Here is a 25,751-nt window from a genome sequence, read left to right as displayed (position 1 = left end):
TCTGGGGTGAGAGTGGAAGGGGAGGGAAAGGACCCTGTTCTCTGGGTCCCTGACTGTGTGGGAGGGGTGCTGCACAGCCCTCAGCAGGGGGGGTCATTGCACTGACTGCTGTTTGTGTCCCTCGCCCCAGGAGTCGGCCTGCGTGAAGGTGCTGGCAGCTGTGAGCATGTGGGACTTGTGCGTGTGGCAGGGCAGTGGGGATCTGGAGCAGTTCCAGAAAGTGCATCAACTCATCAGCGACCAGCTCTTCTCCAGCTTTGTGAGTGAGCCTCCTCCCCTTGCGTCCTCTCTCCTCTCTGCTGACCCGCTGTCTCTGCATGGGCGGGGGCAGTAGGGCCCTTGGAATGAGCGTGGGCGAGTAACGCGGCCCCGTCACATGTTCCGGAATACGTGCTCAGTCTGGCTACGAACGTTTGTGTGTATTTACACTCCGGGTAATGCCAGCTGGGCGGTCGGACCGTGCTGTTTTGAGCTGGGGAAGGCTGTGAAGCTTGGTGTTAGGCTTGGTTTTTTGGGCTATTCTCTGACAAAACACGTAATTGACATAGAGTTACGATAAGGGAGGAGGATTCAGGGTGAAACATGGGGTGTTAACTCGAGGGGAGGATTATGGGTGAAATACAGCAGAATAGAGTAGGGGATGAAGAGGGAATGACACAGGGTTGATGGGGATGCTGATTTATGAAACATGGGGGTTTAGCAGTGGCCAGATTACGGTGAGACAGAATGACGGTTAGCAGGTAAAATTGAGAGTGAGAGTCGAAGGGGTCATTAGGAACGAATTGGGATGATACTTGAGGTGATGTGGGGATCAGGGATATGTACAGGGTGTGACTCACAGGAAGGTTTAGGGTGAAACGAGCGATGTGATGAGAGGCGAAGATTAGTGAGAGAAAGCACGGGTAAGTCGGGGGATGACTGAGAGGGATTCGTGGAGTGGTCAGTGAGTGTGATATAGGGTGGTGACTAGAACGGATGATTTACTAATCAAATGGGTATTACTAGAGGGAAGATTTAGGGTGAATCATGGGGTGGCCGCAGGAGATGTATAGTGAAACGAGGATTGACTAGAAGGGAGGACTTAGCTTGAGACACAGTGTTGGGGACTAGGAAGGAAAGTTTCATGTCAGATATGGAGGCAACGAGGTCTGATGTTAATGGAGACTAACCAGGGGTTTTAATTAGGTTTGTGCTCTGCCTCCTTGGATCTGGCAATGGCCACTGGGAATTATCTCCATGTACTGCTGCTGTGTTCACTAAGTTAGGTGTAGCTGCATTGAATGGTAGTGGGATTAGTGGGAGCAGTTTGGAAGAGCTGTGATTGTGATAGGAGGTGATCTGAGGGGCTGTACTGTATCCCGGGGGGTGAGCCCCTCTCCCTGACCCCCATGTATCTGATCATGGGGAAAAGTGTACCTTGAGAGATCCAGTCAGCCTCACTTCAGTGCAGCGCTGTGTCAGTGGCTGGGTACAGGGTGGTGCTGGATGTGTGCTCTGCATTTAATGACGGGTAAGGGAACATATTGTGTTAGACAGCATTGTACGTATAGGGGTTAGTGGGTTGTGAAAGGCGTTGAGGAGGTTGTAAAGTTTAGCAGATGTGCTGTTCTGTCTAGGGAGTAGGTTAAATGTTTGAATGTATGGCAGGGGTAAGTAGCTCTTGTTCAGTACAGCGCAAAGGTAGACTGAGAGTATGTGTCACATGCATATTGGGGCTTTGCTCAAAGAGGGCAGAGTTACGGTTATGTGGGCATGTATCTTAACTCTGTATTTCCTGGTTTCCAGAAGTTTGAGTTTTCCATTCCACTAGTATCTCTGGAGCAATGGTTCTCAACCTGTCGTCCATGGACTATGTCTAAGGGGTCCGTGAAAGATTTTGACTGAAAACTGACTGAACAGAATTCAACTATAGATACAGACAATTGATTTCCAAAGGGGTCTGCACCTCCATTCAAACTTCTGTGGACCACTAAAACTTTTTAGTGGTCCACAGATGAAAAAATGTTGAGAACCACTGCTCTGGAGGACATTAAACAGCAGCTACTAAAGTTAAGATATTTTTAAATCAGCAGGTCCACACAACTTGCACCCATTGCATCTGGACTGTTGATGTTGATTTTCAATAAGTCTTGGAACACTAGGGAAGTTAAAGAAGACTGAAAGAAAGCTATTGTTGTGCCAATATTTAAAAAGGGCAACCAGCATGACCTGGGCAATTATGGGCCTGTCAGCCTAACATTGATCCTGGGCAAGATAATGGAGCAGCTGGTACTGGACTTAATTAATAAAGAATTAAATCCTGAAGCACTTACATGGGAGGAATGTGATCAGGAACAGTCAGCATGGATTCACCAAAGGAAGGTCATGCCTGACTAATCTAATCGCCTTCTATGATGAGATTATTGGTTCTGTGGATAAAGGGAAAGCAGTGGATGTATTGTTTCTTGACTTCAGCAAAGCTTTTGACACGGTCTCCCACAGTATTCTTGTCAGCAAGTTAAAGAAGTATGGGCTGGATGAATGCACTATAAGGTGGGTAGAAAGTTGGCTAGATTGTCGGGCTCAACGGGTAGTGATCAATGGCTCCATGTCTAGTTGGCAGCCGGTGTCAAGTGGAGTGCCCCAGGGGTCGGTCCTGGGGCCGGTTTTGTTCAACGTCTTCATAAATGATCTGGAGGATGGTGTGCATTGCACTCTCAGCAAATTTGCAGATGATACTGAACTGGGAGGAGTGGTAGATACGCTGGAGGGCAGGGATAGGATACAGAGGGACCTAGACAAATTGGAGGATTGGGCCAAAAGAAATCTGATGAGGTTCAATAAGGATAAGTGCAGGGTCCTGCACTTAGGACGGAAGAACCCAATGCACCGCTACAGACTAGGGACCGAATGGCTAGGCAGCAGTTCTGCGGAAAAGGACCTAGGGGTGACAGTGGACGAGAAGCTGGATATGAGTCAGCAGTGTGCCCTTGTTGCCAAGAAGGCCAATGGCATTTTGGGATGTATAAGTAGGGGCATTGCCTGCAGATCGAGGGATGTGATCGTTCCCCTCTATTCGACATTGGTGAGGCCTCATCTGGAGTACTGTGTCCAGTTTTGGGCCCCACACTTCAAGAAGGATGTGGATAAATTGGAGAGAGTCCAGCGAAGGGCAACAAAAATGATTAGGGGTCTGGAACACATGACTTATGAGGAGAGGCTGAGGGAACTGGGATTGTTTAGTCTGCAGAAGAGAAGAATGAGGGGGGATTTGATAGCTGCTTTCAACTACCTGAGAGGTGGTTCCAGAGCGGATGGTTCTAGACGATTCTCAGTGGTAGAAGAGGACTAAGAGGACAAGGAGTAATGGTCTCAAGTTGCAGTGGGGGAGGTCTAGGTTGGATATTAGGAAAAACTTTTTCACTAGGAGGGTGGTGAAACACTGGAATGCATTACCTAGGGAGGTGGTAGAATCTCCTTCCTTAGAAGTTTTTAAGGTCAGGCTTGACAAAGCCCTGGCTGGGATGATTTAATTGGGGATTGGTCCTGCTTTGAGCAGGGGGTTGGACTAGATGACCTCCTGAGGTCCCTTCCAACCCTGATATTCTATGATTCTAAAGGAGGGTGATGTAATTAATGCTAATCAACATAAGGTTCTGGAAAATAGATCCTGTTAAACTAACTTGATAACTATTTTTGAGGAGATTACAAGTTTGGTTGATGCAGGCAATAGCGTTGACGTAATAAACTTAGACTTCTGTAAGGCGTTTGACTTGGTGCCGCACGACAGTTTGATTAAAAACACCTTAGAATGCTATAAGATTAACCTGGCACACATTAAATGAATTAAAAGCTGGCTAACTAATAGGTCTCAAAACTATAACTGTAAATGGGCAATTGCCATTGAGCAGGTATGTTTCTAGTGGTCTAGCCAGGATCAGGTTTTGGCCTTATACGATGTAACATTTTTATCAATGACCTGAAAGAAAAACATAAAATCATCACTGATAAAGTTTGCAGATGACACAACATTTGGGGGAGTGGCAAATAATGAAGAGGACGGGTCTCCAATACAGAGTGATTGAGATAGCTTGGTAAAGTGGGCAGAAGCAAACAAATGTGTCTTTTATATGGCTAAATCTAAATGTATACATCTAGGAACAAAAAAATGTAGGGCATACTTACAGGATGGTGGACTCTATCCAGGGAAACTCTGAAAAAGATTTTGGGTGATGGTGGTGGATAATCAGCTGACCTGAGCTCCCAGTGCAACCCTGGGGCCAAAAGAGCTAATGCAATCCTGGGATGCATAGACAAGGGAATCTTGGGTAAGAGTAGAGAGGTTACTTTACCTCTGCGTTTGGCAATAGTGTGACCGCTGCTGGAATACTGTGTCCATTTCTGGTGTCCACAATTCAAGAAGGATGCTAATGAATTGGAGAGGGTTCTGTGAAGAGCTACTAGAATGATTAAAGGATTACAAAACCTGCCTTACAGTGAGACTCAGGGAGCTGAATCTATTTAGCTTAGCAAAGAGAGGATTATGGGGTGACTTGATTACAGTCTATAAGTATCTACATGGGGAACACATATTTTATAATGAGCTCTTCAGTTTAGGAGAGAAAGTTCTAATGTGATGCAAGGGCTGGCAGTTGAAGCTCCACAAATTCAGGTTGGAAATAAGGCTTACATTTTTTACAGTGAGGGGTAATTAACCTACGGAATAATTTACTGCTGATAAAAAGACTCTGTATCCCCCCAAGGATATGGAATTTCTTTTCTCCCTCCTTCCGCCTAAGTCCATCCTGATTGATGCAGTGAATTCCCGTGGCTGCCAACATCATTCCAAATCCACCCCTTGTGATAGGGATCGGAAGCTCCTTCACAAGTTTAGAAGGAAGGCCTGCTCTTCTGCTGTTCTGCAGTTCAGAATTTCAAATTACCAGGCCGTAATGGCAAAGTACAACTACATGAACTATGCCAAATTCAGCACCTTTATTGACCATCTCCCAGAATGCAAACGGGAACAGTTCTGGGCCATTATCAGCCCAGGGCAGTTAGTGGCCAAAACAATACTCCAGACAGCACTTGATGCAGCTGATACAGCAGCCTGTTCCATCTCAAAGGTGGTTGTGATGCAGTCAGCTTTGTGGTTGCATATTTTTGGTTTCCTGAAGGAGGTTCAGACAACTGTTGAAGGCCTCCCCTTCGAAAGCTCTAAGTTGTTTGCTGAGAAGACTGATGTGTCCCTCCACACACTTAAGGACTCCAGAGCCTCACGTTGGTCACTGGGAAAAATTTAGTCCTCAGTCTTCTCACAAACTGGAGTTCCCACCACAACTCTATTACAAACCAGAGTAAAAGGTCCAAATTTCAGAGGCATAAACTCTCAGGTTCTCAGTCCTCAGCACCGCAATCTTTGACCTCAAAACATCAGTTTTGACGCCTTGGTCAAGACCTCGAGAGACCACTCGCTTAGACACCAGCTGCCACTTTCCAACTCCTCGCATCCCTTTGGATGCTGCCTTGCTGTGTTCCATCCCAACTGGGAACAGATAATGTCTGACAGATGGGCTTTGGAAATTATCTCCCATGGGTATTCAATCCACTTCATCTCCCTCCCCCACCCCCTTTCCCTGTCCCTCTTCAGGGACCCTTCTCACACGAGAGAATTACAACAGGAGATAGGTCACCTCCTCTGCCTAGGAGCCATAGAACCCGTACCAATGCATCTCCAAGGCAAAGGGTTTTACTTTTGATATTTTCTGATTCTCAAGAAAAAGGGAGGTTGGAGACCCACACTGGATCTCAGAGCACTGAACAGATACATCAAGGCTCAAAAATTCAAGTTGGTCACACTAGTGGTGATTATTCCATCTCTGGAACAAGGAGATTGGTTCTTGGCCGCCAGGACACGTATTTCCACACATCGATCCTACCATCCCACAGATGAGTCCTCCGCTTTACTGTGGGTTAGACCCATTACCAGTACAGAGTACTCCGTCTTGGCCTCTTGTCCACCCCCAGGGGATCATGATCAACCCATTCTTAGATGACTGTTTCCTCAGGGCCTGCTCCTTCGAAGAAGTCCTGTGGGCCACCCACGGAACTATAGACGTGTTCATGAACCTGGGCCTACAAATCAATGTCCAAAAATAGTCCCTACCTCTGGTACAAAGCTTGGAGTTTATAGGGGCTGATCTCGACTCATTGCAAGTGAGGGCACTCCTTCCACAGCACAGATTTCATAGCCTGTCCGCGCTTGCAGAGTCAGTGCAAACCAGCCCTCAAATGCTGGCCAGACATTGTCTCCAGCTTCTGGGGCACATGGCAGCTGGCACGTTTGTAATGTCTCATGCCAAACTTCACATGAGGTGCTTGCAGACACAGTTCAGCTTGGTTTACAGGCCAAACAAACCTCTCTCTATGCTTGCCAGAGTCAAACACTCCCTGGACTGGTGGAAAGACCCAGCAAACTTTTGCACGGGGGCCCTGTTCAGTTAACCGCGCCCCAAAATTACTTCTCATTACAGACATATCCTTTATGGGTCAGAGTGCTCACCTCAACAACCTCACAACTCAGGGCAAATAGTTGCTCACAGAGGTGACTCTCCACATCAACCTCCTCGAACTCAGGGTGGTCAGGAATGGTTGCACCCACTTTCTCCCACTGATCAGAGGTACACACACGAAGGTCACGACGGACAATGTTGCATGCATGTACTACATAAATCATCAGGGAGGCACCAGATTGTCCTCCCTATGTGCAGAAGCACTAAAAACTCTGGAACTGGTACATTTCCCACCATGTTCTAATATCAGCAACCTGCCGCCCAGGAGCGCAGAATACAACAGCGGACAGTGTCAATCTCAAGGTCTCACGTGACCACGAGTGAGAACAGAACCCAGCAGTACTCTGCATCATATTCTGTCAACAGGGGACACCAACAATTCCTTGTTTGCTACATAGCTGAACAGGAAGTGCCCATGTTACTTCTCCAGGGCCAGCCTCAGACAGCACTCCGTAGGGGACGCTTCACTTTTTCCATGGGACAAGGGCCTTTACGCCTTTCCCCCATTCCCTCTGCTGTTAAAAAGAAAAAAGAGCAAACGTCATACTGATTGCTCCCACCTGGCCAAGACAGATGTGGTACCCGTACCTGTCATAGCTGGCTGTGTGTCCATTGATCCCTCTTCATCCCTCTCCATATCGCCTCTCACAGAATGAAGGGTGTACTCTCCATCCCAACCTGCGGATACTCCAGCTCAACTGGCTTCTTCTTGGTTCCTGTGCATAGAGAGCTCCTGCCCCAAGAAGGTACAGGAAGTGTTACTACACAGTAGGAAATTGGCAACCCATCATAATTACCTACAGAAGTGGACCAGGTTTCAGGTTTGATGCAATTCCAGGTACATTACCTAGCATCCGCTGCTCTCCCCGTGATGTTAGACTACATTCTGACTCTCAATAAGTCAGGACTATCTCTCAATTCGCCCAAAGTACACCTGGTGGCCATTGCGACTTTCCATCAGCAAATAGAGGGATACTCAGTTTTCTCACACCCAACTACAAAGTGGTTCCTCAAGGGCATAGCAAACCTCTTTCCCCAACACAGACATCCAATCCCAACATGGGACCTGAACTTAGTTTTTACGAGCCTGACTAGATCACCCTTTGAACCTATGGCCACTTGTTCACTCACATATCTGTCACTGAAGACGGCATTTCTGGTCGCCATCACATTGGCAAGAAGAATAGGGGGAGATGGCCGCACTTTTGGCGCACCCCCCCTTTTACAGTCTTCTTTCATGAGACGGTTACTCTCAGGCCACACCCAAAGTTTTTTCTCATCTTTCACATGAACCAACCGAGTCACCTCCCGTCCCGACCTTTTATCCTAAGCCTCACCGTGATAATAGAGAAGTCATACTTCACATGCTAGATGTTAGGAGAGCCCTGGCCTTCTACCTGGAGAGGACAAAGGCTTTTTAGAAAATCTCCTAAACTCTTCCTTTCCTTTGCCGATAGGTCTAAAGGTGTGGCAGTATTGGCCCACAGACTCTCCAAATGTGTCTTGAACCGTATCGAACACTGCTATCAGGTTCGCAGTGTTGTACCTCCATCTGGAATCCACATACACTCCGTGAGATCAATTTCCTCCTCTGTCGCCTTCTGCAAGAATGTCCCTATCTCGGGAATCTGCAGAGCAGCCACCTGGGCGTCTGTGCATACCTTTGTAGAACAGTATGCAATAACTGGGGAGTCTGCTTCCAACGCTAGCTTTGACTCCATGGTATTATCGTCCATAACAGACTCGACTCCGAAGCCTCAGCCTCCCATCCGGGATACTGCTCAGGAGTCACCTAGGGTGGAGCACCCATAGGGACGCTACTTCAAGAAGAGGAGGAAGTTACTCATCTTGTGCAGTAACAATGGTTCTTTGAGATGTGTGTTCCTTTTGGTGCTCCACAATCCACCCTCCTCCCCTCTACTTCGGAGTTCTTCATCGGGACTCTGCGGTAAAGAAGGAACTGAGGGTGGTTCGCCTGTGCAGCGCTCACTAGCCTTGAGGCAGAGTATGAGGGAGGGGGAGCACATGTGCGGGCCCAACGGACATTGCTATCAAAGATCTCTGATCAGCAACACGGGGCTGCACATACATGGACAGTGGAGCACCCATAGGGACACACATCTCGAAGAACCATCATTACTGCACAAGGTGAGTAACTTCCTCATCTTTGGTGGTCTGGATGGGCACAGTATGCCACCAGGCAACCTTAACTTTGAATTAACAAGGTTTTTTGTCAGTGAATTTCCTAGTTTTTTTAACCGAAAGACACTTGATGGCAGGACTTAGTAGTTATTTAGGAAGCTGTAATTGTGTACATGTGTAGCTGTTCTCCTATGATAATAGTAAGGATGATAATCGCTAGCCTTTACATAGTGCTTTTTGTCAGTGAAGCCCAAGGAGGGAAACATCATTAATCTCATTGTACAGATGAGAAAAGTGAGGCACAGAGAGGTGAAGTTAGTTGGCCAAAGTCACCCAGCAGGCCAGTGGCAGAACCAGGAATTGAGCCCAGGTTTTTTGAGTCCCAGACGGTTGTTCTCGTCACGTGGTTGTGTCATTCCTAAGAGCTCCCTCCACCAGTACACTTTTTGTGATCATGGAATGGGGGTAATGTCATGCTTTGAAATGATTGGCGTATGTGGTTAACAGGATGCATGAGTGATTGGGGGACTATTCCTGGTGAGAGGCAGAGAGGTGATTGGGGGGTCCAGTTTTGTGTGAGAGATGGGTTTGAACAGGGGGAGATTTAGGGTGAGACCAAAGGTGTGTGGGACTGAAGAGGAGGGAGGATTGAGCATGAGACACAGCGGTGATGACTAGGCGATGATTTAGGCAGAAGCACGGTGTGACTGGGGGATTTAGTGATACAAGAGGGTGATTGGGAAAGAGGGTGACATGGGGGTTGACTAGCGAGGAAGGATGCTTCAGGGTGAGACACTGACGGGGATACATTAGACTGATACTGGGCTGAGGAGCAGGAACGAGTTGGGGTGGTGGGGAGGAATTGAGGTAAGACGGAGATGCAGAATGTGGTATTGTAAGGGTCGAGTTAGGGCAAAGTGCCGTGGCCCGTGACTAGAATGAGACCGTGAGAAGCGATTCGGGAGGTGGGTTAGGCTGAGGTGCAGGGTGGTCATTTGGATGGTGGTTTTGTCTGAGAGTTGGGAGGTAACTGGGATGGAAGCTTCAGCCTGAGGCACAGTGGAGTTGACGGGAGTGATTTAGGGTGAAACACTGAGGTGGCTGGGAGAGAGGGTTTAGGGTGAGGTGTGCCAGCAGGAGATGTGGGAATAGTGTAGGGAAGAGGTTCTCAAACTTCTGCAACCTGAGGCCCCCTATTTTGATATACAAAATTCGGCAGACTCCCACCCCTGCTTCACCCCAGCCCCTCCTCTTCTCCGCCTCTTTTTGCCCCCTCCCTTGAACACACCCCCCATCCCTGCTTCCCCCCTCCCTCCCTCCCAGGGCCTCCTGCACACCGCTGAACAGCTGTTCCCCGGTGTGCAGGAAGCCCTGGGATGGAGGGGGAGGAGTTGATCAGCAAGGCCCACAGACTCCAGTTTGAGAAACGCTGGTGTAGGAATATGCTGGGACAGAGGAGAGAGAGGGCAGAGATGGCATTGTGCTGCATACAAAGCTGTCACCAGTGCAGGAGTGGACACTGCTGACAAAAGGGTACAGGGATTCGGACCCCAGGCACAGCATGTGGTCCTACCCTGTGTGGCTTATTCCTACCCACAGACCTGCCACTTTGGAAACACTTGTATAGCTTGCCAGGTCGCACTGGATGGAATTGACAAAGAGGGAAGATTCAGGGTGATCCATGGGGCTGACTCAGGAGCCCAGGGGGAGATGGCTTAGGAGGTGATTGGGGTAAGGGGCGACTAGGAGCTTTCTGATGAAGGTGAGTGAAGGGTAACGTAAATTGAATCTCAGTCCACGTTTAGTGCCAGTGAGATGACTCTGGCTGTCGCATCAGGACAGCTAGGACGCCCCATCACTTGGGACACGTGCAGCTAGCTAGATAAGTCCCTGAATAACCAGCTGCCCTGGCTGAGAGAGGCTGAACCAGGAAAGAGAGGGATGCCCTATCACCTGCCTATTGTTTTACTGTCTTCCAGAAAGAGAGGACGGAGCGGCTGGTGATCTCCCCTCTCAACCAGCTGCTGAGCATGTTCATGGGGCCGCACAAGCTGGTGCAGAAACGCTTTGACAAGCTCCTGGACTTCCACAACTGCACGGAGCGGGCGGAGAAGCTGAAGGACAAACGGACACTTGAGGAGCTGCAGTCGGCTCGCAACAATTATGAGGCGTTGAATGCCCAGCTGCTAGATGAGCTGCCCAAGTTCCAGCGCTTTGCCAAGGAGCTGTTTGCCAACTGCTCGCGGGGCTATGCCAGGGCTCACTGCGACTTTGTGCACCTGGCACTGGGGGAACTGAGGCCATTGCTGTCGGTGAGTTCCCAGAACCCAGCCAGGCCCAGCTCAGCAACAGGGGCAGGGGATGGAGCAGGGAGGATGTGATTGCAGATGCTCCTGGCTCACTGCAGACATGTTGCCTCTGTGGAGTTTGTTTCTCGTGTGTCAGGGGAGTTTCTACTTCCTGAGGCTCGTCTCGCTTGTGTGCGAAGCTGTGCCTGTCGTCTCAGACTCTGGCTTCCCCTCGAGGCTACGCCTGTAGGCTTCCCGTGCTCCAGGGGATTGGATACTGTTGGTGGCAGGGGCTGCTGTGAAAGGTGCTGGATCAGCAGGCCTGGGGGCTCACTCTCTGGCTGTCCCCACCCTCTGTCAGAGACCGCAGGGGAAGTGGCAGGATAGGCTCACCCCTGCCCTGCCAGAGGGGAGTTCCAGGGCTGGCTCCGTCCTGGCCCTGAACACTGGTGCAGGTTCTAGATCAGCATCTGGCTCGTCTTCCGTCCCCTTTGGCTTCTGGGTCTCTGGGTTAGCAGCGCTCTGCTAATGGCAGCTTCCTACCCTCTGCTCCTGTTCCAGTTGCTGCGAGTGGTTGGCAGGGAGGGGAACCTCATTGCCATCTTCCAAGAGGAGCACAGCCGAGTTCTCCAGCAGCTCCAGGCCTTTACCTTCTTCCCAGAGTCCCACACGGTTGCCAAGAGACCCTTTGACAGGAGGAGCGTGGAGCACCAGTCTGCCAGGAGGCAGCCACTCCTGGGCCCAGTGAGTCTCTTCTGCCTTATTTCGGGGGCTTGGTCTGGGGAGCCCCAGGGGCTTTCTCATGGGTGTCTTGTTCCCCTCCAGCCCAGCTACGTGCTGCAGTCGGATGAACTCCGAGCTGCCCTCCTGGCCAGGTACCCCCCGGAGAAACTCTTCCAGGCAGACCGCAATTTCAACGCAGCCCAGGACCTGGATGTCTCGCTGCTGGAGGGTGATCTCGTGGGTGTTCTCAAGAAGAAGGACCCCATGGGCAGCCAGAACCGCTGGCTCATTGACAATGGAGGTAGGTGGGGTTCTGTGCCTCCAGCAACACAGGGTCTTCCCTGACTCTGCCATCAGCCGGGATCCATGAACAACTAACTGTAACCCTCCGGGGACAGGCGGCCATTCGGGCCTGTCTCCTGTGGTCTCCTCTCTGGTTTATCATCCTCTCCCCTTTGACCCACTCCCCTCTCCATGGGAGCCTTTTCGTTTCTGACTATGATCCGCTCCCTTCTCCGCAGTGACCAAAGGCTTTGTGTACAGCTCCTTCCTGAAGCCCTATAACCCACGTCGCAGCCACTCGGACGTCTCGGTGGGCAGCCACTCCTCCAGTGAGTCTGAACACAGTAGCTCCTCACCCCACAGCAGCAAAACCCTGACCTTCAACTCCAGTGGCATGACCATGACCTTCACCCAGAAACCTCTGCAGGACTGTGCCTCTCCAGGGGATCCATACCACTCCCTGAGGTCCCCCTCCGAGACAGATGCTGCCTCCCCGCCCCAGGCTGGCACCTCTGGTAGAACGGTTCCCATGGAATCCAACCCGCAGCCCAACATGACACCAGCTCTCCAACACGACAGTCGCCCTGAGCCGAACAGCAGCTGCAGCGCCCGCAGTGGGCACCCTGCCAAAGCATACCTCAGGCCGGCGCCTTCGCTGGAGGACAGAGACTCGGGGCTGGAGAGCAGCGAGTCTGAAGGCAGCCAGGTAAGCCCCCCTGCTGTCTTTGCTCTATGGTGGAGGGGCTGCAAGTCACACCCTTCCCTGGGCAGAGGCTGAACCCTCCCTTCACTAGGGAAGGGGGGGGTGCTGGCACATGTGAGGCAGAGGCTGATCTGTCCTCTTTACCCCGGGGGTCCTCAACCCCAACTCCGCCCCAGGCCCCGCCCCCACTCCACCCCTTCCTCCAAGCCCCCACCCCGTCCCACCTCTGCCCTCCCACAAGCATGCCCCAGCCCCCCTTCTCCCTTTCCTCCCAGTGCCTCGTGACCGCCACTGAACAGCTGTTCCTAGGTGGGCAGGAGGCAGTGGGAGGGAGGGAAGGAGTTGATCAGTGGGGTCACTGGTGGGGGGAGGCACTGGGTGGAGAGGGGTGGGAGGGGAGCTCACCTGCTGGTCGGTGCTAAACCACCTACTAATGTTTTTTCCATGGTTGCTCCAGCCCTGGAGCACCCACGGAGTCAGCGCCTATGGACCTCAACCCCGTCTCTTGTGAGGAATGTGCAGACCCCCAAGGCTAGGTGGGAAAATGGGTTGTACAGGGTCTCTCGGGCGTGGGACAGCAAGAAGATACCTGCCTTTCAGGACCAGCCCTTGTCCATATTTTCAAGTAGTGACCCGGGCAGGAGAACGGGGCTCTGGGAGTGATTGCCCTAGAATTCTTTGAGGGGGTCGACAAGCATGTGGACAAGGGGTAACCAGGGGATCTAGTGTACTTAGATTTCCAGAAAGCCTTTGACAAGGTCCCTCACCAAAGGCTCTTAAGCAAAATTAGCAGACATGGGATAAGAGGAAAGGTCCTCTCAGGGATCAGTAACTGTCTAAAGGACAGGAAACAAAGGGTAGGAATAAATGGTCAGTTTGCAGAATGGAGAGAGGTAAATAGTGGTGTCCCCCAGGGGTCTGTGCTGGGCCCAGTCCTATTCAACATATTCATAAATGATCTGGAAAAAGGAGTAAACAGTGCGGTGGCAAAATTTGCAGATGATACAAAATTACTCAAGATAATTAAGTCCCAGGCAGACTCTGAAGAGCTACAAAAGGATCTCTCAGAACTGGGTGACTGGGCAACAAAATGGCAGATGAAATTCAATGTTGTTAAATGGAAAGTAATGCACATTGGAAAACGTAATCCCAACGGTATGTACTTATAAAATGATGGGGTCTAAATTAGCTATTACCACTCAGGAAAGAGATCTTGGAGTCATTGTGGATAGTTCTCTGAAAACATCCACTCAGTGTGCAGCAGTTGTCAAAAAAACTATCAGAATGTTGGGAATCATCAAGAAAGGGATAGATAATGAGACAGAAAATATCATGTTGCCTCTATAAGGCCCACACCTTGAATACTGCATGCAGATCTGGTCACCCTGTCTCAAAAAAGATATATTGGAATTGGAAAAGATACAGAAAAGGGCAAAAAAAATTATTAGGGGTGTGGAACAGCTTCCATATGAGAAGAGATTAATAAAACTGGGACTTTTCAGTGTGGAAAAGAGATGATGAAGGAGGAGATATGATTGAGGTCTATAAAATCATGACTGGTGTGTAGAAGTTAAATTAGAAAGCATTATTTACTCCTCATACCATAAGAACTAGAGTTTACCAAATGAAATAGTAGGTAGCAGGTTTAAAACAAACAAAAGGAAGTATTTCTTCACACAAGGTCAGTCAACCTCTGGAACTCTTTGCCAGAGGATGTTGTGAAGGCCAAGACTATAACAGGGTTCAAAAAAGAACTAGATAAATTCATGGAGGATAGGTCCATCAATGGCTATTAGCAGGGATGGTGTCCCTAGCCTCTGCTTGCCAGAAGCTGGGAATGGGCAACAGGGGATGGATCACTTGATGATTACCCGTTCTGTTCATTCCCTCTGGGGCACCTGGCATTGGCCACTGTCGGAAGACAGGATAATGGGCTAGGTGGACCTATGGGCTGACCCAGGATGACTTATGCCCTAATGACCCTGGGAGATAGTGCTTTCCCCTTGCTGTGCCTCAGTTTCCCTCTGAGTGTGTCTGAGTAATCCTCACAGTACACAAAGAGCTACATGATAGTGTTGATCCTGGCTTGTTGTTCCTCAGGCCCGGCCCAGCTCTGACCCGCTTTCTCCCCCTGTCCCTCTAGGTCTATTATGCTGTCTACACCTTTAAAGGCCGAAGTCCAAATGAGTTGAGTGTTACAGCCAATCAGAGACTCAGGATCCTACAGTTTGGAGATATCACGGGCAATCGAGAGTGGTGGTTAGCTGAGGTGCATGGGAGGCAGGGCTACGTGCCGTCCAGTTACATCCGGAAGACAGAGTATACGTGAGGCTGTACCATCCCCACAGAGAGAACCAAGTTCTGGTGCCTTAATCCCAGCTGGACCATGTCAGAGACTTGGCGGGGGGAGGGCTCTGCGGCCCCTGCTGTGCTGAGTCAGCGTGTGAAACACTAACCCTCCAGCCCCGGAAAGCCATGCAGTATTGCCCGTGGTGCTGGACGGTCCAGGACCGGCAGGGGCTCTGCCCCGCCCAGGCTGCAGGCAGTTGGCGTGGTGACCGTGGCTTGGCCGGGGCAGTGAGGTTACACTGTGCAGGAGGAATCCCTGTGCAGCAGGAATTCATGTTGCCTCCTGTCCTGTCTCTTCCTCCTAGCAGGGCAAGTAGCTTCCCCTTAGATCTAGCTGCTAGAAAGAAGCTGGCTGGGCCTGACTGGGCAGAGCAAAGCCAACTCCCTGAGGAAGTGGCCTCCTCACTCGGGCCACAGTGCTGCTTCCTGCCTGTGTGCGGCATTTCCTTTCCCTTCAGGGTTTCTGGTTTAATGCAGATTCCCTCTTTAGCCAAGTACCGTTAAAAGCAACCAGGGCTGTTGAGAACAGGAGCCCCACAGCTCCTCAGCAATGAGCATTGGGAGCAAGGGCCAGGCTCCCTCACCGGGCAGGGGGTAGAATGTAGCTGGGAAGTTGGGGCTGGAGTACGGTACCTGCTCAGGGTGGGATTCTGCCCCTTCCCCCGCTCCATATAGAGGACCCATTGTCACTGGTTATAAGCCATTTGATTCCACAGCTGGGAAGACCCATCTCCCCAGAACTGCGAGCCTCCCTTGGGGGAGCTGCTGGTCTCCTAGGGTATTTCCTGCTGCCCGTGGCCCTGTAACTCGCAGCGCAGACAGGCTCACACGCTCAGCTGAACCATGGGTGATGGGCAGGGCTAGCTTCCGAAGTCCAAGCCCCCCAAGCCTGCTGGGCCCTACCTTGGGCGGCTAGCCTGTGCTGCAGGAGCCCCTCTACTGGTGTGAATTCCCAGCACGGGCTGAACGAGTGCACGTGGGATCTGCCCGTGCTGGGAACTCACACCTCCCCTGCAGTGGAGCCATCCCGGGGTGGGGCGCTCCCAAGCCCTCGTTTCAGGACTAGCAGCACCCCGCTGCTGTGGGAGATACGTGATACTCCTTCCCATAGCGCCCAGCAGGCAGCAGCTGCCCACAGCAACCCCTGACTCCAGTCGTTCAGATGAGCCAAAGGTAAGACAGCAGCCTCACCACCCTGTCACTCGAGCCATTTCCCCTCCTTACTCCAGCCCGCCACCAGAACTTGGGGGTCACGCGTCCCAGAGTGCTGTGAGGGGCTGGTGAGACTCAGGCAGATCCTTTGGCAAGAGTGTAGGTTAAAGGCATCAACACCCCAGACTGCCTGCTAGGCTCTGGCCGGGCGCCCCCGGAATGGGGCAGTACTATTGGAAGGATTGTATTTGGGGGCTGCTGTTCCTGGCCCAAGAGACACTTTCCTCCTCCCCCTCACTCCCCTGCACTCTGACAACAGTGTCTGTGTCCCCTAAGTAAAGTGTCTCCCTTGGTGGTGCTCAGGTTTGTTTGTGTCAAGCACCATGTTTCTGGTCAGGGACATGCACATGGCAACGCTGTAAGCAGCTGCGCATGGGCCCCTGGAGCAGCAGCCGCCCTGCTGCTTGCTGAGAGACTAACACAAAGTTTGGGACCCGTGCCCAGAAGCTGCTGGAGTACAACAGTTTATAGGGCAAGAATCCAGCAAATGGCGTGTAGCCAGATGGCCCAGCTCCTGTGCAGAGGCGATAGGGAGTGCAAGGACAACCAGAATAGCTGTTCCAGGCCTTAGACCCCAGCGTCACACTGGAGCCATGTTTCTATTTCAGCTTGCAACTCACAATGGAGCCCTGCAGAGCAGCAAACCGGTGCTTAGGCAAATCCTATGCCTCCTCTGTCCTCCGCCCCTACTGCTGGACTAGGCCCAGGCTTTAGCAACATTCCTCAGCAACTCCCCCCGCCCCCCCAAGTAATATCACAAACAAGTGTTTGAATATCCTTTATAGAGACAGAATTGCAACCACACACTTAATGGGGCTCTTCAGGGCTCCTGCCTGGATGAATGAGCACCAGCAGGGACCAGGGGAGTGTCAAGTTGTTGCGTGGGCTTGGAGCAAAGCCCAGAGACTAACACTGACTCCAAGTCTTGCAGTGGGGGGCAGCGGGGACAGCCCAGGGCTGCAGTCACCTTTCATGGGGATGGAGCTAAGTTTTGCCTGTGCATCCAGACATTAGTATCAGGAAATTCTGTTCTATGTAGATTTTATACTGCCCTCATCAGTGAGGTGTCTGCATTAAAGCCGTGGGTCTAATGTGTCACGTGGGGTTCACTTGTGCTTTCAGCCTCTTCCCCAGGGTATTCGTCTTTTTACAGTGTCCTGACATGCTGTTTCTGCTGGGGAGGGCTGCTCAGAGCAGTGGACCTGACACTTGGAGCAGAAAGTGAGGAACTCTGCGATGGGCCATGGTTCGAGCCCTGGACTGGCCCCTGAGGCAGCTGTCTCCTGCCCAACTTTGCCCTTGCAGTAGAGAGCTCCACTCTGCTAGAGGAGCATTGCTGTCAACCATGGTCTTCAGGCTGGAGCTTTAGTTACTCTTTCAGCTATGCTGGGCCTATGCTAGTGAGTGCCTTGAGAATAAGGACCAATAAGTAAAATGATTGTAAAAATACTCTGTTAGAGCTGCTGCCCAAGTGCACGTGGGGTCTGGCCTGCGCACGTCTAACTACCCCCCCATAGCAGGGTTTGGATCTGTCCCCCGGGTATGGCAGCAGCAGGTTCAGAGCTGCTGCCTGCAGTGAGGTAAGTCCTAGCCCAGCCCCAAAGTCCCCTCTTCAAGGGACTCAGAGCCCCGTGGCTTCACTCTCTCCTTTAAAGTCCCAGGTGAAGAGGAGTGAAGTCCTGGGCAGGTCCCGCTGCTCGGAGCTGCCAGGCACCCAGAGGCAACAGGAAACAGATTCTGGCAATCCGCCGTTTGTCCGTCCCAGTTTGCAGTGGGCCCTGCCCTAGGTTCTGATGCTGGAGATGGGTGACTCTGGAGATGGGGCTCACCCTGTCAGCTCCAGCTGTCCTACAGCACCGTGGCTTGAGCGCTCACGATCCCGGCGTCCCTCGCCATGGCAGAGAAAAGGCCTTGCTGCTGGAGCAGCCGCTCAGGGCTGTCATACTCCACGATGCGCCCCGCCTGCAGCACCATCACCCTGCAAGCACAAAGGACACTGGGCCCCTCAGGACCAGCTCTGCTCTCATGCAGCTCCTCGCAGCGCATGCCCTTCCCGGTCCGAGGTTGTCTGCAGCCCCTTCCCCACCCGAGGCAGGACAGTAAATTGCTCCCCGGGCCGGGGCCTGCCTGCGTCAGTCCAAGACGACATAAATGATGCCTCTGCTACTGGAAAGACGGGAGGGGGCTGACGCAGTGAGCTGCAGCCCACAAAAGCTTGTGCACAAATAAATCGGTTAGTCTCTAACGTGCCATGAGTCCTCTCCTGTTCCTTTAGGGGACAAAGGCATCTCTTTTACTGGACCAACAGCTGTGAGTGAATGCGACAAGGTTTGGAGCTGCACAGGGATCTTCAGGTCCTCTACGGCCTGTCCAAGATGGGGGGCTAGGCCGCATCTGCATACCCACTTGGTGCAGGCCACAAAGGAGTGCCCAGTGCCCCATCCACACCCCCTCGGGCAGTGGGGGGTCGGAGTCTGCCACCCCTCCCCCATTTGTGTGTGTATAGCCCCCTGCACCTACCATCTGGCGCCTGGCCCCTTGCACTCCACCCTCAACTTGTTTGCTGGCCCTGATGGTGGGTACAGTGCCCCTTCTCTTCCGCCCCCCTGCTAGCCAGGATGATGCAAACTTGCCTGCAACTTCCCCCACCCCAAGTGCACAATGATGCGTATAGCAACTGCTCCTGGGGGGGGTCGGGGGTCCAGGATGGTGTGTACAGCATCTCCCCCGAGCCTAGCCACGATGGTGCGTATAGTACCCCTGTGCGCCCCCCCCCTTGCTGTCTGCGATGGTGCGTACAGCCCCCCCCCACCCCCCAGCTGGCCACGATGGTGCATATAGTGCCCCTGTGTGCCCCCCCCCTTGCTGTCTGCGATGGTGCGTACAGCCCCCCCCACCCCCCAGCTGGCCACGATGGTGCGTATAGTGCCCCTGTGCGCCCCCCCCCTTGCTGTCTGCGATGGTGCGTACAGCCCCCCCCCCCCCCAAGCTGGCCACGATGGTGCGTATAGTGCCCCTGTGCGCACCCCCCACTGCTGTCTGCAATGGTGTGTACAGCACCTCTCCCCCCGCCCCCCCCCCCCCGCACATAGAACCTGTGTGCACCTACCCGCGCAGAATTGAGTGTACAGCAACTGCTTCAGGGGGAAGGGGGTGGTCCAGGATGGTGGCTACAGTGCCCTAACCCCCTTCGGGCGAGCCAGGATGGTGTGTAAAGAACCTCCCTGGAGCCCCCCCGCATTGCTCTGTGGAATGGTGTGCACAGCAACTGCTCTTGGCTGGCCACTCTGGTGGGTACAGTGCCCCCACGCTCCTCCCCCACTCCCCTGGCCATTACGGTGAGTATTGCAGGGGCGCGAGTGTGTACACACAGACACACACCCACCTGTTGCTGTCCATGATGGTGTGCAGGCGGTGGGCGATGGTGAGGACAGTGCAGTTGGCAAATTCGCTCTGGATTGTTGTCTGGATTAAATGATCTGTTTCCAGATCCACAGCTGCTGTTGCCTCATCGAGGACGAGGATCTTGGATTTGCGGAGCAGGGCTCGGGCCAGACACAGCAGTTGCCGCTGCCCAATGCTGGGGTGGGGAGAAAACACCCGCTCTGACGCTGGGCAGACTGAGAACAGGCCCAGCACCAGCTCTGCCACGGAGGGCGAGTGAGCGACCTGGAGTAGCCTAGTGGCAGCATCACATCCTTCCTCTCCTGCCTCGTCAGCCAATCACTGAGCAAGGTTAGGCCACAGGGCACGTGGGAGCCGGGCTCAGACACAAGGCTGTCTAGCCCAGCACCGGATGCTGCCGAGGAAGGTGTAAGAATGCTGCTGGCAGCAGATGTTGGAGCCTCTGCCCCCATTGGGGCTCAGATGGACCTCGCTTAGTCAGAGAGCAGCCCGTACCTTGAAGAATTAGACTTAATCATGTAGCAACATTTTTCTTAGCATTAACCAGTCTAACACTGGATAGTCTTACTAGCCATACACATGTCCAATTCCTTTCGGAAGTGTGTTAATTAATTTCTTGGCTTCAACAACTTCCTGTGGCAAGGCGTTCCACAACCTAATTACACATGTGGGGATGGGGAAGCCAGGAGGGTCCTTGTCTGTCTCCTTGGTCTTGTTTTAGAAGACAGGGAAAACAGACATTCCCCATTTAGCCTCTCACTTTGTCAGTATTTTATATAGATTTAGCCCAATATGGCCATTCTTATGTGTCTCCACCCCCTTAGCTGTCTTCTATCGAAGGGACACAATTCCAAGCCTGTCACTCGCTTGTCATGTGAGCGTTTTTCCAGGCCCTTGCTCATTCTCTTTGCTTGACTCTGAACCCCCCTCCCCCCCCCCCCCCCCCCCCCCCCCACACACGTCAGCACTATGCTGAGTGAGATGAGGTGACCGATACTGGACACGCTATTCAAATGTGGCCACATCACTGACTTAGGAAGTATTATGCACCAGTCTATTCCTTACGCGACCTCACACAGAAGCGTAGAACTGCAGGGCAGGAAGGCCAGACCATCTAGTCCAGGCCCCTGCAGTGGGGCAGGCCTACGTCTTAGCTAGAGCAATGAGTCTCAACCTTTTTATAGTTGTGGACACCTAAAAAATTTCGGATGGCGGTGTGGGCCCCTTTGGAAATCTATTGTCTGCATACATAGGCGAATTCTGGTCAGCCAGGCTTCAGAATAAGTCTTTCGCGGACCCCTTGACATAGGCCAGAGACCCCTGGGATCCGCGGACCACAGGTTGAGAACCACTAATCTAGACCATTCCTGGGAGCTGTTTAATCTGTTCTTTAAAAACCCCTCCAATGACGGCAACTCCACACCCTCCCTAGGTCGTTTGTCCCAGTGTTTAACTACTGTTACGGTCAGGAAGTTTTTTTCCCGATGTCCAACCTAACTCTCCCTTGCTGCAACTGAAGCCCACTGCTGCTTGTCTTGTCCTCAGTAGCAAAGGAGAACAAGTTAGCATCCTTCGCTTTATAACAACTTTTTACATACTTGAAGACTGTTATCATGTCCCCTCTCAGTCTTCTCTTCTCCAGCTTAAACAAACCCAATTTTTCCAATCTTTCCTCATAGGTCATGTTTTCTAGCCCTTTAATAATTTTTGTTGCTCTCCTTTGGACTTTCTTCTCTGAAGTGTGGTGCCAGACCTGGACACACTAAATCCAGTTGAGGCCTTATTAGTGTGGAACAGAGTAGAAGAATTACTTTTCATGTCTTGCTCACAACACTCCTACTAGCACATCTCAGAATTATGTTCACTTTTTTTGCACAGTATTACACTGTTGATCCACTATGTTTGTGATCCACTATGATCCCCAGATCCTTTTCTGCAGCACTCCTACCTAGGCAGTCATTTCCCATTTTGTATTTATGCATTTAATTGTTCCTTCTGATGTGTAGTGCTTTGCATTTGTCCTTATTGAATTTCATCCTATTTACTTAAGATCAATTCTCCCGTTTGTCCATCTCACTTTGAATTCTAATCCTGTCCTCAAAAGCGCTTGCAACCCCTCCCAGCGTGGTATTGTTCACAGACTTTATAAGTGTACTCTCTGTGCTAGTATCCAAATCATTGATGAAGATACTGAACAGAACTGAACCCAGGACAGATCCCTCAGGACCCCATTCGTTATGCCCTTCTAGCTTGACTCTGAACTGTTTTGTACCCTTTTTGGACCACAGCTGCACTTTGAGAAGCGGTCACCATTGAGCTGGCTACAGTGAGGTACGAGTGTCACTAATACAGTTAATTTACAACCCCATATGGTGTGTGAGTTGTTCAGTTTTTCCTCTCCCTCCAGTGTGCATTACTTGCACTTATCACCAGTGAATTTCATCTTTCATCATGTTGCCCATTCCCCTAGCTTGATCAGGTCCCTCTGAAGTTCCTCCCAGTCATCTCTGGATTTGACTCCCCCATATAGCTGTGTGTTATCTACAAAATCACTGCCTCACTGCTCAGCCTCTTTCCGGACCATTAATAAATGTATTGTACAACCCTGGACCACGTACTTCCCGCTGCCAACCTTTAGCCAGAATGAAAATTGGCTATTTAAGCCTACTTTTTGCTTTCTGTTTCCTAGCCAGTTTTTGATCCATGATGACACTTTGCCTCTCACCTCATGATGACTAGGTTGCACCCACATGCGCCTTGCCCACTCCCCCCAAACCGCACCCTTCCCCCTGGCCTTGCTGCCCCCCATGCACTCCCTCATTCCCTATAGCCTCACAGAGGGTCATGCATTCCTACAGGGATTAGTCCTGCTGGCTGGCTGGACTCTTGGACAGCCTAGGGCATGCTCAGGCTGTGCTCTACTCTCCCTGGGAGGGAGGAAGGATGTGTCTCTGGAGCTGGGCAGGCGGTGAGGCCCCCCAAGATTAGCCCACCTACCTCAAGTTCTCCCCTGCTTCGCTCACTTGGTGGGACAGTCTCTCAGGTAGGTCCAGCACGTATGTCTTCAGGTGGGCCAGCTCCAGGGCTTTCCAGATCTCCTCATCCGAGTACTGGTCAAACGGGTCCAGATTCATCCGTAAAGTCCCGGAGAACAACACCGGGTCCTGCAAGGCCAGCTCAGGGGTCTTTGACTGCGCTAGGTCTGGGGTCCTGCCAGCCCCAGAGCCATGAGGTGCTTGTAAGCCCATTACAGTTAGACACAAGGGGGGACACCCGCTGCAGCTAAGTCTGCTCTGTTTGGCTCGAGCCAGCTCTGAGCTGTTTGTCCAGCCACTCAAACTGGCTGCCCACGGTGCCCACAGCTGGGCAACGCACTGGCTGGAGGGGCAGGGTTAGTCTCCTACCAGGGATGCTTCACCAAGAGCTTGGCCATGCTGCAGCTCCAACAGCCACAGGCTGAGGGCAGGTCACCAGCCTTGCGGATCAGAGGAGCCAGCAAGTCGGTCTCAGAGGCTGGGTGAAGGTTACTGGCTGAGTCTAGGCTCCCAACGAGAGACCAGCAGGCTGATCCTGGGCCTGGGCTGAACATTTCCCACAGTGCCCAGGGAGCAGAATGGGAGGCGTCTGAGCTTTCGCTTCCAGAGCTCAGGAGGTGCCCAGGATGGGATGGGCCCCGTCATGCTGTGTCTCCTGCTGCAGCTGCTGTCAGCTCCCCTCCTTCCACACCGAGGGGCTGGGGGCTCCGGCTTGGGCCCCTCCTGCTCATAGTGCCCCATTAGGCTTTGGCTGCCCCACAGTGGCAGGTTGGGATAAGTTAATGAACAGAGACACCTGGGGCATGGAGCTTCTATGGAGAGGCACAGCGCCCACCCCACACATTTGCCCTATTGCGAAATCCCTGGCCAGCTGCTGCCAGAGACCGGGCACGCAGCTCTGCCCGTGCAGCGCTCACCTGGGGGATGATGGTGAGACTCTGGCGTAGGTCATGGAGGCCAATGGTCGATATGTCCACCCCATCAATCACGATCTTCCCTCCTGCAGCCTCCAGGACCCGGAATAGGCAGTTGGTGAGAGAGGATTTCCCAGCCCCCGTCCTGCCCACAACCCCGACCTGTGGAGACAGCACCCTGGGCAGTTAGCCTGCTGGAGCTGGGAAGGCTGCCCCCCCCCCCTCGCTTTAGCCACAGTGGGCAAGTTTTGCTCTGTCGCTCCCACTCACTGGCCCCCTGATTAGTTCTGTGGCTCTTCTCTGGCTGGCTCCCGTTCTCGGTGTCTGTATGGTAGGGGGTGCCCAGCCCTTGTGCTGCCCACACTCACGCGCCCTGCGGTAGCCCTGGCTCTCCCATGGCTTCATTCCCCTGGATTCGCTTTCATAGATTCATAGATATTTAGGTCAGAAGGGACCATTATGATCATCTAGTCTGACCTCCTGCACAACGCAGGCCACAGAATTTCACCCACTACTCCTACAAAAAAACCCTCACACCTATATCTGTGCTATTGAAGTCCTCAAATCGTAGTTTAAAGACTTCAAGGTGCAGAGAATCCTCCAGCAAGTGACCCGTGCCCCATGCTACAGAGGAAGGCAAAAAACCTCCAGGGCCTCTTCCAATCTGCCCTGGAGGAAAATTCCTTCCCGACCCCAAATATGGCAATCAGCTAAACCCTGAGCATATGGGCAAGATTCATCAGCCAGCTACTACAGAAAATTTTTTCCTGGGTAACTCGGATAGATGCTTTCCTGGCATCTATCCCCGGGTAGTGCTGCCCCCTCCCATGCCCACCTCGCTGCCCCTGCCTGTGCCTCACGGGCTGAGTTCTGGTAGCTCACGTCACTGCTGCCCGGCTTCCCAGCTCTCACAAGCGCAGTGAGTGCAAAGCCAGGACAGCTCCCTTCCGGTTGGAGGCTGCATGGCAAAGAAGCTTCTTGGTGTGTAGGGTCGGCTCTGCTGACCCGGTGACTCCAGTAACCGGTGAGTTCAGATCCCTGAGTTTGGCCAGGCAGATGGGATGAGACTGACAAAGAGACCACTGACATCCTCCGCTCTGGACTTGGGAGCAGGCCTTGCTATTTCAACTAGAAGATGACGGGAGAAGGTTGGGAGAGACTCATGAAATCTCCATGTCAGGCTTCCATGCTCAGGTGTGGAAAAACCAGCCAAGCAAAGCTATAGTAAGGGCCAGGCAAACACCACAAGATGAGCGGATGGGGAGCAAGGAGAGACAAAGTACAAATACGAGTGTTACAGTTCATGAGTCCGGCCTATCGAGGTCGCTTCCAGTCCTACAGGGCTGTGATTCTATGTGCTGTTCAGGAGGGATAGGCATAAAAGTAAAGGTGGTGGGGTAGCTGTGATGTTATCTGATTAAAATATGACCGTATAGATCAGTGTTGCAACCACTGTTATATCTTTGCAGGAAACTTGTACAAAGGGTGTCGAGTGAGGTGTCTATGGAAAGGTTATGATTATGCTATTTGTATTGATGTATCATTTTTGTATTTGAAGTTATAAGTATTGGCTCTATACCTGGATTGCAAATGTTTGCTCCTGAGGTAACGCCCACAAGGTAGCTAGGCAGCACATCGTGGAGGGACTGTTCAAATTGAGTGACCCATCAAAGTACATTAACTCACAATGGACCATGGGAGACGCCCATCTACACTGAATGGAATGTCCCGCTGTGACTAGACAAAATGCATGGACATGGGACTTGCGCATGTGACTCCAAATGCCATTGTGTTGCTGTAATTTTCCACAGTAAGAACAATGGCATGCTCTCCACATGGCAAAAGCTATAAAAGGCCCTGGAAACACCTCCATTTTGTCTTCAGTCCTGCTCCTCATCTCCGAAAGAACTTTGCTACAAATTGAAGCTCTGAACAAAGGACTGAATGACCCATCCATGCTGTGGATGTACTCCAGAGACTTGACTTAAGCCAGCAGTTTATTCCATCACTGCTACAAGCCTGAACCAAGAACTCTGCAAATACTGTATGTATTTGTTTCTTGTAACCAATTTTAACTCTCATCTTTATTTGTGTCTTTTTATGAATAAACCTTGAGGGGGCTAGGGATAGTTCAATGGTTTGAGGAT

At 51.9% G+C, this 25,751-nt stretch overlaps 2 protein-coding genes across 8 annotated transcripts in view; one reads left to right on the top strand and one right to left on the bottom strand.

The window, feature by feature from the left end:
• Nucleotides 1-18,495, top strand: part of DNMBP (dynamin binding protein) — an 83,971-nt gene extending 65,476 nt beyond the window's left edge. For 4 of the 5 annotated variants that reach the window (XM_075131148.1, XM_075131145.1, XM_075131144.1 and 1 more), the window contains 6 exons: nt 131-259; nt 10,673-11,005; nt 11,543-11,725; nt 11,807-12,005; nt 12,226-12,692; nt 14,833-18,495. In XM_075131148.1, the coding sequence (XP_074987249.1) occupies nt 131-259; nt 10,673-11,005; nt 11,543-11,725; nt 11,807-12,005; nt 12,226-12,692; nt 14,833-15,018 (1,497 nt within the window). In that variant the 3' untranslated portion in view covers nt 15,019-18,495. Of the gene's footprint in view, nt 1-130; nt 260-10,672; nt 11,006-11,542; nt 11,726-11,806; nt 12,006-12,225; nt 12,693-13,146; nt 13,226-14,832 lie in introns of all 5 variants that reach the window. The other variant, XM_075131147.1, reaches the window with a different exon arrangement.
• The window catches only part of ABCC2 (ATP binding cassette subfamily C member 2), a 74,031-nt gene continuing 65,295 nt past the window's right edge, over nt 17,016-25,751 (bottom strand). For all 3 annotated transcript variants that reach the window (XM_048857241.2, XM_048857240.2, XM_075131143.1), the window contains 4 exons: nt 23,608-23,766; nt 22,653-22,819; nt 19,636-19,830; nt 17,016-18,228 (listed from right to left, as the gene is read on the bottom strand). In XM_048857241.2, the coding sequence (XP_048713198.2) occupies nt 18,099-18,228; nt 19,636-19,830; nt 22,653-22,819; nt 23,608-23,766 (651 nt within the window). In that variant the 3' untranslated portion in view covers nt 17,016-18,098. The remainder of the gene's footprint in view (nt 18,229-19,635; nt 19,831-22,652; nt 22,820-23,607; nt 23,767-25,751) is intronic.

This window comes from Caretta caretta, chromosome 7 (assembly GCF_965140235.1).
Source record: "Caretta caretta isolate rCarCar2 chromosome 7, rCarCar1.hap1, whole genome shotgun sequence".
NCBI lineage: Eukaryota > Metazoa > Chordata > Testudines > Cheloniidae > Caretta > Caretta caretta.
Note: the sequence above shows the minus strand (reverse complement) of the source record. Positions and strands in the feature narration are given on the sequence as shown.